The sequence below is a fragment of the Daucus carota genome, chromosome 7 (genome assembly GCF_001625215.2).
Source record: "Daucus carota subsp. sativus chromosome 7, DH1 v3.0, whole genome shotgun sequence".
Lineage (NCBI taxonomy): Eukaryota > Viridiplantae > Streptophyta > Magnoliopsida > Apiales > Apiaceae > Daucus > Daucus carota.
Window position 1 is genome coordinate 19,141,445 of NC_030387.2, and position 16,135 is coordinate 19,157,579.

The 16,135-nt window shown below is 33.8% G+C and overlaps 2 protein-coding genes across 2 annotated transcripts; both read right to left on the bottom strand.

The window, feature by feature from the left end:
* LOC108203307 (extensin-3-like) lies at positions 1 to 390 on the bottom strand. The gene has a single exon (XM_017372130.1). It carries the CDS (start codon positions 388 to 390, stop codon positions 1 to 3), a length of 390 nt encoding a protein of 129 aa, XP_017227619.1.
* Positions 391 to 10,287: 9,897 nt separating this feature from the next.
* Positions 10,288 to 12,273, bottom strand: LOC108203303 (uncharacterized). The gene is made up of 2 exons (XM_017372124.1): positions 11,410 to 12,273; positions 10,288 to 11,328 (listed from the first exon to the last, which is right to left on the bottom strand). Exons 1-2 carry the CDS (start codon positions 12,271 to 12,273, stop codon positions 10,288 to 10,290), a joined length of 1,905 nt encoding a protein of 634 aa, XP_017227613.1.
* Between the last annotated feature and the right edge of the window lie 3,862 nt (positions 12,274 to 16,135).

Genomic DNA, 16,135 nt, shown 5'->3' on the forward strand with positions numbered 1-16,135 from the left:
CTAGTAAGGAGGTGGTGGAGACTTGTACATGTAGTGCTTTGTGGGTGCTGGTGCTGGCGATTTGTAGGTGTCGGGTGACTTAGGTGCTGGTGCTGGTGCTTCTGGAGCTGGAGAAGGTGTATAGACATAAGGAGATGATGGAGACGGAGAAGGTGATAGGGGACAATGACAAACACATGTGTGCGATGGAGAAGGGGACGGCGAATAAGGAGCTGGAGCAGGTGTTGGAGATGGAGAAGGTGATGGTGAAGTGTAGACCACAGGGCTGGAGGTTGCAGGTGGAGGTGGAGATTTGTAGACGTAGTGGTGGTGGGGATTTGCAACTGCATAATTGGTAGCAATGCTACATAATATTGCTGCAAGAGTGCAAAATGCTAGTGAAGGTCCCATTTTTGAATATCTCTTTAAACAAGGGACTGAATGAAGAGGCTAATGCAAGACTACAAATGGTAGCTTGTTGCTGGATATATGAGATTGTGGTTTGTTTTACCCTCTATATATAGTGCTCATTTTTGACATTTACAACTTTGGTGGATGTTATTGATGCTATTATAATACTATGTGTAAGTAAATTTTTTTTGTTGGATTTTGGTAGTTCAGATGTGAAATTATTGATGTTCACATCACAAAGTCTTTTCCTCACCTTAAACATTTTAAGCTTTGCTAGACTTTACTTTGGGGAAAAAAATCTTTGCTAAAGTTTTAAAATATTAGTTTGTTCCAAGTGTTACATTGTAAGTTGTGTTTTAAATTGTGTATAACAATTACTCCCTCCGTCCCGATGAATTGTATACAGTTTCCTTTTTGGGACGTCTCACCATTTGTATACGTTCCAAAAATAGTAAACTTTTATAATATAAAACATCATTACACCAACTACATTCTTCCACTATCTCAATTCTATAATAATATAAACACTATTACACCCACTACTTTACTCCACTATCTCAAATCTATTATTAAATATAAATGGGTCCCACCACTATACCCACTTTTCATCCAACTTTACTCATTTTTTATCATTTTTCTTGGTTTTCGTGTCCCAACCATTTGTATACAAATGGCTGGGACGGAGGGAGTAACTAAGAAATTCATGTTTAAAATTAACGTACACAACTGGTGGTTAAAAACTTGTTCCACCATCCGTGGCTAACGGGGTGTATTCGATTGAGATTTTAATAGATTGTTTTAATGGATTGTATGTGATTTTGATTTTGTGCGGATTATTGATAAAATGTTGCAGAGTTGATAGGATTTAAGCACAATGCTTCAAAATACCATTGATTTTGATGAGATTTCAAAAAATTTAAAATACACCGAAGAATGTCACAAAATCCATCATTTTATGTAATCCAAAAAAAATCCATATATATTTGAATGCCATCAGATTTTAATGAATTTTAAACAATCTTAATTGAATACTATCGAATTTTAAAGCTTAATTTAAAATCTCAATTGAATACCACCAGATTTTGCAGTATAATTTAAAATCCCTATTAAATAACTCAAGATTTTAATAGATTTCAAAAAATGCCAATCAAATAACCTCGGATTTCATGAATAAAAATCTTAATTCAATACACCCTCTAAGTACTTGTTCCATACCATCCTGGTAAATATTCGATTGTGTCTTATTAGAAAATGTATTCATATGGATTTATACTCGAATCTCGCTTGTTAAAAAATATATTCATATATAAAACATGATTTTGTATGTGATTTTGGTTTTTTTTTTTTTTTGCTAACTGATTTTGGTTTATTCAGAAATTGTTAGAAAATGTAGTAATCATATATAAGACATGTAAGCTTATTTATTAAAAAAAAATAATCTAAAACTTCCTTCTATTAAGCGCGTTCAGGCCTGATAGGTTCATATTGTTTTATTGATGTTTATCTTTATGGTTCATAATCCACGTTTTTCTCGTTACCTTTATGGTTATAATTTGTGTTCTCATCCATGGACAATAGAACGTATCCCAATCAATTACCACAGTCCACAAACAACAAACTTCTGCACCATCTCAGAACCAAATGAAGCTGTGCGTGGACTACGACATCTCCGTGATCCAAAAATTTAAATTTGGGACAGTTGTGCTCTAAAAACCACTTCAACCGTGGACTAAAAAATATCCAAATTAAATTTGGATCAGTGAATAGTACTGGTCCAAATTTGGATCACTACTATTCACTGGTCCAAATCTTTTTAACATTAAAATATTATTAATTTTATTATTTGATGATTTTGTTAATGTTATTAAAGATAGATTAATTAAGATTAGAATATAATTAAAACAACGATTAATTATAAATTAAAATTTCAAAATATATAAAATTTCAACAATTTATCGAAAAATCAAAAATAAATATTGCCCATCTTGAACTTCGAAATAAACTTATTGTGCATTTGTGGGAAAAATATACTAATTCTGAGAATTAATATTTTAATGCTTTTAATTTATTTTTATGTACTGTTTTAACTTTTTCGAATTATTTTTTAATATTTTATCTTTGTCTAGTCGTTAATTGTATTATTATCATTATCGATGAAATTAGTTAATCAATTTTTAAAATATTTAAAATCAAAATATATGAATATTATAAGGTTAGTGAATTTGGATCTAAGTTTGGGTAACTATGGTTGGAATAGGATTTGGATCTCGCCCTAGATTTGGATCATTTGGTGATCTAAATTTGGATTTATTGTTGGAGTTGGCTTTAGTCATTAGACTTAATAAATCCTAACTGAGCCTTTATTTAACTTAACATAATAAAGGGTGTTTTTTTCTCGTTTATCCTATTAACTCTATTTTAACTGAAAAATATATATATTTATGTAACAAACGAGAAGTCGTTTTAAAATAAAAATACACCATAATCTAACTTAAAATATAGTTGATAGAATATACTTTCTGACCGACTTGTTTTATTTTTATAATTTTTTGATAAATATCAATTTCAATACAAAAATAAATAAACTATCAAATTTATTATTATCATTATTATTATTATAAAATAATCTATGATGTAGAATTATCCAAAATAGACAATGTGATAGACACTGTAAGTTATAAATCATAATTTTAAGTTTAGTCACACGGAATCACCAGAGTCTCTCCAAGCCAGCAAAACCTTTACCCAAATTCAATAAATCATATGATAAATAAGTAGAGACGTAATTTATTATTTATGTGTTTCGATAAATTTTCTGATATTCGTAACTTATTGATATAAAAATCGTTAATATAATAATAAATTATTATAAATTATCTTATAAACTGGTACGCTACATAATAGAAAAATCAATTTTCAAAATAAGAATAAGTCACTAAACAAAATTAGACTTTTCAACTTTACAAATCCTGACTTCGTAAGTCGAGAATTGAAACCATACAAATAAGGGGCTGTTTGGCAATGGCTTAAAAGCCGACTTCTGGGTTTATAAATTAAAAGCACTTATTTCGTACGGTTTGTGTAAAAAGTCAAGAAGTACTTATAAAAAGCTAAGAATTTTAACTTTTGTTTCAGGGTTTCTACTTATTTCCCAAACATTTAATTATTTATAAGTCTTAACTTGTATCGAACTTCTACTCCATTTTTTTATTTTAAACAAAAAGCACTTATTTTAAGCTCATTTAAACAGCCCCTAAATAATAGAGTAAATGACAAAGTAGTGATTGTAGTTTTTCAAATTTTACAAGATGGTGACTGGACTTTAAAAATTACATAATGATGCTAGAATTTACTTCCGTTTTTTAATGAGGTGGCGACGTAAACTTCCGTTGACTTTCCTCCGTTAACTCCAAAAATTTAAAAGACTAAAGTCACCGTCTTGTTATTTACTCTAAACAATAACCCTGACCAACATCCCTAAACATGAACTTGTTTGGGAGGGGTAGACCTGGCAATTTGACACGTAACACGCTAACACGAAACGAAACGACACGAAAAAAATGGATACGGCTTTTGATTTTCGATACACGAAACACGAAAGTACACGAACACGAAATTACACGATAGATTTCGTGTTGGATATGGGTTTTCATTTGGGGTACACGATATACACGAAAGTACACGAAATATTTGTAGATTATATTTATTATATATATGTAATGATATATTAAATATATAATTGAGTATAAAGTATATATTTATATGTATGTGTGGATATATATTGTAGATACATTAACAAATTTATAAAGAATTGTATACAAGTATAATATATATCATTCACATTTAATAAATTTATAAAGGAAAATATATATTAAATCCATTTTTTGATTAAAAAATATATTAATATTTTTATATATAATATACACGAAAAGTACACGAAATATACACGAAACGATTCGAAACGGATACGGGTTTCAAATTAGGTGCACGAAATTAATAACGGGCGGATACGGGTTTCACCTTCGAGTACACGAAACACGAAAATACACGAAACGAAAGTATACGAAACGAAACGATTGCCACCCCTAGGGAGGGGTGTCATTTACTCTAAATAACCCTCACCAAACATCCCTAAACATGACCTTGTTTGGGAGGGGTTGGTGGTGTTTGTTTTACATAATTAAAGTTCTTTCACCGTTGATTCTTCACTTATTATTACAACTATGTAAAAAGAAAACTCCCACCAACATTTCGATTGATATGATGGAAATGCGGCCAAGTTTTGAGAATTAGAGCATCTCCAATTGACTTTTTAAACAAACTCTTAATTCTAAATTTAAAGAGTAAATCAAAAATTAGAGTTTCAATAAGCTCTTAAAAACTCTTTAAAAATTTAAGAGTCTACTCTCTTTCATTTCTTCTAAAGAGCATCTAGTAGCTATTAACTCAATATAATATTAATTTTCCTCCAATTTTTCTCTTTCTTTTAGCTAACTTTTTCATCTCATTTATATAAAATAAATATAGAATGTGAATAAGGAGCCAAGTATAAAGAGTATTCCAATGTTTTAACTTACTAGGAACCACATCTATATATTATCTATTAAAGCCGAAACATTAAGAGTTTGGTCGGTCGGTACTTCAGCCGAATTATGGGCTTTTTATATAATCAATTATTAAAAGTTTGGTCGTCGGTACTTGGGCCTAATTATGGATTTTTTACATAATTAATTATCATTTTTAACTAAAACAATTATCATTTTTATATTTTTTAACTAAAAAATTCAAATTTCTAAAAATGATATTAGACAACATAGCAACTAGCCTTTTTTTAACTAAAACACGTTATCTTTTTCAGATATTTAATTAAAAAATCGATTTTCTAAAAAATAACACATGGAACATACATGTAAAAAAATATTATTATAATCTATACTATATTATTTCGAAAATCAGAAGTTTGATCTGTCGGTATTGGGCTTAAACACGTGCATATCTATATAACTAATTATTCTTTTTAACTAAAATATATTATCTCTTTTATGTTTTATACTAAAAAAACTCAATATTCAGAAATGACATCAAGCAACATAGTAATTATCTTTTTAACTAAAACAAGCTATATCTTTTACATTTTCAAACTAAAAAAACCGATCTTCTACAATTAACACGGGTGACCAGTGTTGTAAAAAGCGGAAATCAGATTTAATCGGTAAAGACACCGAGCAAGGATTAATTTTATTGATCGGGGATTAATAGAATAATCAGATATTTAATCAGTTCGACGAGTTACGGAATAAGGATTAATGGATGATTAATCGTTAATAATCACGACTGAGTTTTAGTATAGGACGGGCGACATATTTATAAAAATATAATATTATTATATATAATTAATAATAAATCGGTGATACTTTTCCACTAAAATACATTAGCATTATTTTCAAATATTCCAATTGTCTCAATTTAAAAATAATATTATAAATCTATACTATACTGTATATTATGATCATACTATTAAAGCTCGGTCGAGTTTGGTGATCCGGTTGATATTCGACCCACAGACCTCCTTAATTTATAGCATGTTATGATATACTTTTCATTATCTATTAAACCAAACCATTAAAAATTAGGTTAGTATGATGTGTCGGTATTTGGGTTTACGCGTCTCTTTTAACTAATAATATGTTCTATATTAAATTATTAATTTTTAACATTTTCATTTAAATATAAATGTTCGAACTAATTTTTAATTAGTCATTTGACGGAAACTATTAAGAATTCATTCTGTAAAAAAAAACCTATTTAGAATTCATTCAGCCGTTAAATAAAAAAATTATTTAACCACATTATTTTATCATAATTTTATTTTCACAATAAAATTAATTAAATTTAAAATATATACAGTAACATAACAAATATTATATCCACACGTGCTTTGCATGGGTATAAACTAATTTTATATTATTGTTTAAGCAATGATTTAGGAACAGCCCAACAAATACGAAAACTAACATGCAAATTAACTACACATTTTTCAGACAGGTGTGAGAAATTCTGCAACGTCCAAAAAGAAGATAGTATGCCATGAAATGGGAAAAACGTTTAATGAATTCTTCAATTCAAATATTCTTGAAGATGTGAAATTCTGATTGGCCAAAAATCTGTGTCCAAGAGGTCGGTAATATTTTTAGAGATCAGAAGCATATATTGGAAGCAAATTTTAAGCCACTAAAATACAGATCCGTGTATCTTCACACACATTTTGACTCTTAACTTGCGTCACTTTCATAGTTTTTTCCAACTTGGTAGAATAGTGGCCTCGCAGTACGTCCTCGATTTTTTCTGAACCTCCACGCAACATCCAGAAAATGCTGAAGTGTCCAACTCGTGTATAAAGATATGGTTTATAGGTTAAAAAGTCATTTAATTCATAACAAGTTGGATTAGAGCTCAAAAAATGTGAGTCAATTAATTGAACTAATAAAAATTAATTTGTATTGAAATATTGGTGTTAGTGCCGTTAGGCGTTAACGGAATGGACCGAACCGATTGAAATGTTATTTTCTTGAAAAGTATCTATATGCTTCCAAAATTTATGAGGTCACTTTTATAAATTTGTGAAATTCAAATATTATGGGTGCACTTATATTATTTCGTAAAATTTATATATGTGAAAAATGTCAATTTTTTGAATAATACTTTCAGTTTTTCAATTTTAAAGGATGCAATTCTATAATTTTGTAAAAATTTATAATGACAAAAAATTGTCAATTTTTCCAAAAATAACTTAATATTTTTAAATCTTATGGGTACGCTTCTATAATTTCATTAAATTTATAATAATGAGAAATTGTAATTTTTTTTAAAATATATCTTTACATTTTTAAATTTTACGGGGACACTTTTATAATTTCGTAAAAAGATGGTGATTAATTTTATCAAAAAGATTGGGTTTGAACTGAATGGTGCATTTTTATTAAATGTATATCTAGTTTAAACGACTCCGTCTGGTTTCTTATTTTTCTCAAATAAATCCATATATTTTTAAAATTATATGTAAATATGTATATGTTTTTTTGAAAATAAGTAGGAGTACCTAGTTTTACTAAATAATAAATATGAAACAGGTTAATAGGCTCATACAAATAGGCTAATACTTGATGACCCTAACATCTATCCATGAGTTGAACTACCTTTAAGCTGTTAACCCATAAAAATATACGCTTCTGTCTAGCTTCGTAGTTCTCGTCTTTTTTGTGAGTCAGCTAAATGAGTCATGACTTATGATGACACGATATTGTCTACTTCGGGTCGAGCCCGGATGATTTTGTTTTGGAACACCTCTCAAAAGGTCTCGTTGTAACCACTCCTAACAATCTCTCCTTTTACACATCAAGTTCGACACATGTCGAATCCCACCGCCTGATCTGTGATTAGGCCCTTTAAGCTTATACCGGAAATCCATCTAGCTGTGTGGCTCCCCCTAGTCCCATACTAATCCGCCTCATCTGAGAGTCATTCTAGATCCCGTCGGATATTGTTATGATACGTTCCAACCTCGTTCTGATACCACTTGTTGGGTTTGCTAAGCGATAGCTGATGGTACAATATTATCCCTTTTGGACCGAGCCTGTACGATTTTGTTTTTGACCACCTCCCAAAAGGTCTTGTTTTGATTGAAATTATTCTCATTGCTTATATTATAAATTCCCATCCCTCTCAAAATGTAGGACAAATCCTAACATTTTTCATTTTTGTTTGCTTGATATACTTGGATTCTCTTTGGAAATTCTGTTACAACATAAAATCTCTTTAATCCAATTATATCCGTTTTTCATCTTTGTTTTATTGATATACTATTTTTTTTGAAAATCAAGCATATATAAATCTCGGAAATTCTTACAGCAGAGGTATCAAAGCAATACATAGCACAACAAAAGACCTCACAAAAGAGATACAAGCAACTTAAGTCTAGAGAAGCAAGATAGTTCGAGATCGATCAGGGAAACTAGAAACTATAGCTAAGGATCGGAGCCACGCGGAGGAGCGGAGGTGGATGGGAGGTCACATCACACATCTTTCATTTTTTACTGGAAGGGAGATTGATTTCTGGGAAAGACCCAGAGCATGCAGCACCTCATCCACAGAGAAGAATTCACGCCCACTAAAGAGAAGAGAGTCCAGCAATTCCAGCATAGTAGGTTGTATCTTGTGCATGGTTCCTTCGGTTGCATGATGAAGCAGGTCACCAGCCAGAAGCCCTTTCTTGACTAGTGCACAGAAATCAACCACCTCCTGTTTGAAAATATCAGAATATTCCCCAAGCAAACCATCATCCATGAAACGGATTGCATTTAGTGAGAGAATCCCATTGTTGTTAAAAGCCCGGCCCTCAAAATACTTTTGCTTCCCTTTGTCCACCACCTTTGCAGACCATTCAGAGTTGAAATTGTTTACTCTAGCATGAGGAGAGACAAAGTAAACCCTAGCCTGAGGAGGACGCTCATCACAATCCAGAACACACTGCAGCTTTCTCTTTTTGTTGGGTTTGGTGGAGGAGCATCAATTACCTCCCCCTCACCCAAGTTCAAGTACTGGGTGTGGCAAAACACGTCCCATGTCCTTTTCGATATGAAAAGCCAGGTCCCGCACCCTGGAGTCAGTCTCAGCAAAACAAGAGAGATGCTACATACCATAAGAGGCCAGATATTCAGCTAAGCTGTTCATGAAAATGGGAATCCATGAAACACAAACCACAGTTGAACCCTCCTTAAAATGATTAGTGTACAAAGTGTTGAACAGGAGGTACACTTCTACTTGATCCTCTTGGAGTCCAAACTGATTTTGGATCCTGATAGTGTCATACACATCCCGGTTAGTGGTTTCGATATGAATTTTTCCCCACTCTTTCTTGACTCCCCCAACACAAGCAGCTAGAACCCCAGCCATGAGGGCCTGTTCCTCGTTAAGACCTTCCATAGGCCCCAAGGCAGTCCATAAGTCCCTACCTCCATTATTTCGGACAATGACACCAACAGCATTTGAGTTCCCATTAGGAAGAGGGACATCAAATGAAACGTAATGCACGCTTATCTTGACGAAGCCTTTTTCCGGCACCTCCCAGATATGATCCATAAGCAAGAGAAACTAGACAACAAGAAGAAGTAAACAGGAAGAGAAGAGAGGAAATGAGGGAGATGATGAGGAAAAGGAAGATGACCGTTACATATAGAAAACGGTGGAGCAAGAGTGACAACTTGGGCAGGAGGGTCGCCTAGAGAACTGATAAGTAAAAGAGAAAAACACATACGGACTGGGCACAACCGCTAAAACCAGAGAATAAAAGGATGCCTGGCCGCCAGAAAAACTCTGAAACCTACTACAAAATCTCCTAGGTCTAGGATCACCCCTATGAGCTACAAGAACTAGAGTCAGCTACTGGAGATTTGGTACAGAAGATTGCCCAGGAAACCCGGGGATTCAAACAATTAATATTATTCCAAGGAGTGGCAATAAAAGCAGAATAGAGCCCAAAGCATTAAAGGCTCCAATCAGTGGCCCAATTACTAAAGAAAACATCCCGATTTATCTGGTCAGCCAGCTCATTAATATCACTCTGAACAAGTTTTATACAAACAGAATTATATAAAAGCGAGTTGATATTAATAGCAGGAACCATATGAGGAAAATAATATTGAAGGCCACCATAAAATGCATTCAAGGCAATTGATGAATCAGCGCAGACCACAACTTGTTTAGAGTTCAGCTTCTTATGTCAAATAGTTTCCAACATGTACGTTATAGCAGCCACCTCCGCTTCATGGATGCTCCACACATCAACCGGACCAGAAAATATGAAAATAATGGCACCATACTTGTTTAAAATTTTACCACCTATTCCCCCCCGATAGAGCCATCATGGCGGGAACTCCATGCCCCGTCTACCATGCATATGTAATCATAAGCATTTTTCAAAAAGCTCCAAAATTGAGAAGATTTCTTAAAGTGCATTGCCGTCAGTACACCAACTGGGTTCAATTTCCACTCAGGCGTGGAACCAACATTGAGTATGTTCGCGGCAGAACCCCATTTCACCACCCTAACCAGGATCAGATTTTTTAACTCCACAGCATTCAATTTGGAATTGTTGAAGACCAATTCATTTCGGGCAAGCCATAAAGTCCATAAGGATGCAGAAATGACCAACATCCAAACTTGTTTTATATGACGTTGTTTATAGATATTTAGGATGCGATTTAGTGAGAACCTACGCACCCTGACAAGAAGTCTTCTATTGCTCCACCATGTTGCAATGAAATTCCACATCCAAGAAGCAGGTTCACATGTCCAGAAGATGTGTTCCAGAGTTTCGACCTCATCTCTACACCACATACACACCGGGCTGATACTCGGAATTCTCCAACTCAACACCTCTCTAGTTGGAAGGATCCCAGATTGTATTTTCCAAAGAAAAACTTTGATCTTCGGAGGAACACGAGCTGACCATATGGAATGCCAAGAAGAATCGTGTGTAAAGTGGCGAGGGTAATTGTAGAGCATGTCGTAGCCTTTGCTAACCGAGTAATGGCCCTTAACAGGTTTCCAAAGCAGAAAATCATTGTTAGACGTGAGGGATAATGATCTCATGATATCATCAAGAGCTGTGGCTTGTGCAGAAAACGATGGGGGAAGCGGAGAGCTCCACAATTGGCAGTCCGACTCCCGCGACTGCCATTGTTGGTAGAAATCTTCTACCACAACATGTTTTCGAGCAGCACATGCATACAACTGTGGGAAAGAAGACGCAAGAGTAGAATCACCATACCAAGTATCTTCCCAGAAAAAAGCAAGCTTCCCATTTTGTATGATCCATTTGTAGTGTGATCGATTCGAGATGAGATCAGACCCCTCCTCATTTTTGAGAGAGAAGAAGTTCTGTACTATCAGAGAGAAAGATTGCTAGTCTATGGTAGACATGTCATAGTTCCATGCAGCACCATATCGTTCAGTTAGCACTTTGTTCCACAGCGCCGTTCTTTCATTATAAGCCTGCCACCACCATTTGGCGAGCAAAGCAGTATTCCTCCCTGCTATTGTAGTTAGACCCAAGCCTCCACTGGTCCTAGGCGCACAAATAGCCTCCCAATTTTTTAAATGAAGCTTTCTGGATTGCCCCTCCTTATGACCCCAGAATAGATCCCTCCTAAGCTTTTTAATCTTGGCAATCACAATTTTGGGTAATTTGTACAGACCAAACCAATACACCGGGATGCTATCTATAATTGATTTCAAAATTATTACCTTGCCAGCCATGGAGATATTTTCGGCTTCCAGTGATCTGATTTTGCCTTGAATTCTATCGATTAGCGGAGTCCAGAATTTTCCATTCCTCGGGGAGAGTCCAATAGTTACACCTAGGTACTTAAACGAATTTCCCCCTTCCTGGCAGCCCAACATCTTTGCCCACTCTGAGATAACAGCCTTATTTTGACTAAACCCATGCAGATGACTTTTATTGAAGTTTATTTTTAGACCAGAAAGAACCTGGAAGCATTGGAGCACTCTTTTAATATCTAACATTGCGTTCTCTCCTCCATTAATGAACAGCAAAACATCGTCAGCAAACTGCAAGTGTAAGAGTTTTATCCGACAGCCAGGTAAGGCAATTCCTTCAAACAACCCAAATGACGCTGCCTTTGAGAGAAGAAGTGAAAGAACTTCTCTAACAAGATTGAAAATCAACGGAGATAAAGGATCGCCTTGCCTTAGACCACGATTAGGAGAAAATTCCGGGGTTGGAGCACCATTTACTAGAACTGAGATTCGTGAAGAGTTGAAAATCCCTTTAATCCAATGAACCCATTTGTGGTGGAAATTCATCTTTTCAAAAATCTCATAAACAAACTACCATTGTACTCTATCAAAAGCCTTTTCAAAATCAATTTTGAAAACAACACCTTGAGATTTGTTTGTTTTGATAGCATGAACCACTTCATTTGCCAAAAGAATACCATCGGAGATGTTGCGGCCATTGATAAATGCAGACTGTGTCTGGCCAACTAAAGAGGGCATTAGAAGTTTTAAATGGCTTGCTAGCACTTTTGTTAGTAATTTCATAAGTGCATTCATAAGGCTGATTGGCCTGAAGTCGGAAGGAGTGGAAGTCTCACTTGTTTTTGGGATAAGTGCGATAAAGGAAGAGTTTAGGCCAATCGGAACCGCACCCGTGCCATGAAAATGTTTAAAGAAACCCAGAACTTCATCCTTAATCATAGGCCAGAGCTTGGTAAGAACTCCCGCATTAAGGCCATCAGGGCCAGGAGCTTTGGTTTTGTCAGTTTCACTTAGGGTAGGGTTGTAAACGAACCGAGCTGTTCGCGAACAAGCTCGGCTCGACTCGGTTTGTTATCGAGCTCAAGTTCGAACAATAAATTTCGTTCGTTAAGAAACTCGAGCCGAGTTTTATCGGTGTTCGACTCGAGCTCGACTTGTAATCGACTCGAGCTCGACTCGACTCGTTAAAGCTTAATATATATATGAATTTTTGATATTTCATTTGTAAATATATGGAAATGATGATATAACAAAATAAGAAAATTGCAAGGCTGGTAAGCAGTATGCAGTGACATTCAGAGTTAGGTGACAAAACCATGATTCATAATTGCTCCACAGTTGTCTGATATTTGAGTTTGGAGAATTTAAACTAAAAAGAACTTAGTTAACCATAAACTATACAATTCAGAAATAGAAAAGGCCAGCAGTCACTGAACTAGGGCTCGCCGGCTGGACACCAGAAGAACTAAATCAAAAAAGTAAATGTAAGTTTAGGAGTTAGGCACAACGAGTTTAGGCAGACTACAGAAGATATCCAAGCGACTAAGCAAGAGCAAATCTGGAATGGTGGAGCTCGAGAGTTTCAGACTTTCAGTGTTTATGTCTTTGTGACTTTGTGAGACGAAGTCAAGATTGAAAAGAAGATATTTTGAATAGAATATGAATATATGATAATTGAATCTATTATTATCTTACTGAATTTGATTAAAATTTAAATAGATATCTCAATAATTGACTATTAAAATTTCATATCGAAAATATGTTTTATTTTTTGATTTTTTTATGAAATCATTAAAATAAGTATATCTTATCATCCGTACGGTTGGATCGGCAAGAAATTTATCTAAAAAAATAATACATTAAATCGGGACTGAATATGTTTTAAGTTGTGGTAATTTCACTAGTTGACTGAATATGTTTTATTTTTTAATATCTTTTGTAACACAATAAAATAAGTAGTTCCTATCATTCGTACGGTTGGATCGTTAAGAATATTTTTGAAAAAAATGAAACATCGATTCAGGAGTAAACATGTTTTTAATTGCAGTACTTTCAATAGTTAGACTACTAATCTTACATCAAATATTATATATATATATATATTTATTTATTTATCTATTTATTTTTCTCGTCATTAGAATAAATATATCATAACATCCGTTTGGTTGGTTTGTCAAGAATTTTTTTGAATAATAATAAACATCGATTTAGGACCAAACTTGTTTGAAGTTGTAGTAATTTCACTAATTGACTGTTAAAATCTTACATCACATATATATTTTTTATTTTTGATATTTTTGTACTTTCAAAATCATAACATCTGTACGGTTGGATTGTTAAAAAAATAATTTTAAAAATAATTATCAATTCAGGACCAAACTTGTTTTAAGTTTATTTTTATAAAAAAATTCAAATTTTCACGAACGGCTCGACTCGACTCAAACTCGGCTCGACTCGAATTGTTCGCGACCAGCTCGAACTCGACTCGGTTCATAACGAACTCGAGTTCGAACAAAAAAAATGATCGTTTAGCTTATCGATCAAGCTCGACTCGTTTAGCAAAAACTCGAACTCGAACTCGATTAGCAAAAACTCGACTCGACTCGGTTCGTTTACAGCCCTAACTTAGGGCAAGTTCAATTTCCGACAAAGTGAAATCCGATATGCAGGCACTTCTGTTGCGATTATTTATTTGTGGCAAGAAGCCACAACCTAAAGAGAAAATTTTGTCATGAGGATTAGAGGCCAAGAAAGCTTTAAAATGACTAAAAAGAAGACCTTTGATGACTGACGGACTGGTGGTGAAAGATGATCCAATGCTGAGTCTACGGATAGAATTAGCTGATCTTCTTTTAGCAATAGCACGATGAAAAAAACGAGTGTTCCGTTCCCCTTGCAGCTGCCAGTTTAGTCTCGATTTTTGGCACAACAAACTGCATTTGATCGCATAGAGAGAGTCCAAAGTGTTAGTAGAAATAGGCTCTGGGATTGAAGGCAGACTATCTGTTAAGGTTATACTGAAATATTCGTTTGAAGTATATAACAATTATTTGAGAATCTTGAATGCATGTTTTCACATTGTCTGTATATTATATATTGTAGACAATCTAGTATCAAATGGGATAGCAGAAGATTAGATTGTCAGACTCCTTATATAATATAATAAAGGTTCACAGTCGAGGTGGTGTTAGACAAACCACTGGAACGGCTGAAGTATTATTTGGAAATAGTTTATCTTGACTATTGAATAATACTTATATACTTTGTGTATTTTGAACGGGATCAAAATAGTAGAATAATTGTTTTCTTTAATTCTGACAATAAAGAACTAAGATTCTATGATGTTATTAATGCTTAAGTTTTTAATCCGGATATATTGATTGACACTTGTATTTAATGCACATGTCTTGACTCATAAGTTAAGTAATTTATTTTAAATTATGAATTTATGTATTGGGCAATGACATTATATACAGAGTGGGATATTGACTATAGAAGGAAACCGTGTCCGAAAAATATATTCGGGTGATGATGTCCTTTTGAAAGCTCACAAAGATAATTATGCTTTAGTCCTGCAGGCAGATTTGTTCTTGCATAATTATAAGGTTGAGTGGATGATCAAGGATAAAAGATATTGATTAAATTAATTGTCAGAAATTAATTTAATTAATGGACATGCGATATCTTAAACATGGGGAATTTATAAGCAATTAATATGGGAACCGAATTAAATAATTATGTTACATATTTGATGATGTCACAGGTATCTAACTTGTTTATTGTGCAGAAGCAAATATCAGAGTTTAACTGCAAATCAGAGTTTGACGACTGCAAGCAGGATCAGAGTTTAGCAAAGATCAGAGTTTGCAGGCGGCTGATTTTCAGGAGCAGATCTGGATAAATAAGGAAGATAAAGATCAAGGAAGATTGTGCAGATCAGGACAACAGAAGGATAGCTACTGATTAGATTATTTTAGGAAGCAGATAATTATAAATCAATCAGTAGATATCATGTAACTGTGTATATAAACACAGATTAGGGTTTACTCTACATGAGTTAGAACATCGAGCATATTATTCTTATAACCCAGCAGCTCTTAGTGATAAGTTATAAATCACTAAGAGAGTTTTTGTAACCTATTGAGTTTTGTGAATTAAGACTTTACTTTGATAATTCTCTTGTTTGAGTATTTTGTTATTGATTGTGTTCACTATATTAATTCATATAGTGAGTTAATTTGGCCTAACAAGTGGTATCAGAGCCAGCTCTGTTGATATACCTACAGTGAGATCTTAATCACACAATCATGTCTGAAAAATCACAAACTTCAAACAGTAGATTTGAGTCACTTAGGGTTCCGGTCCTCAGGGCATCTGAATATCCTATCTGGAAGGTTAGGATGGTTAT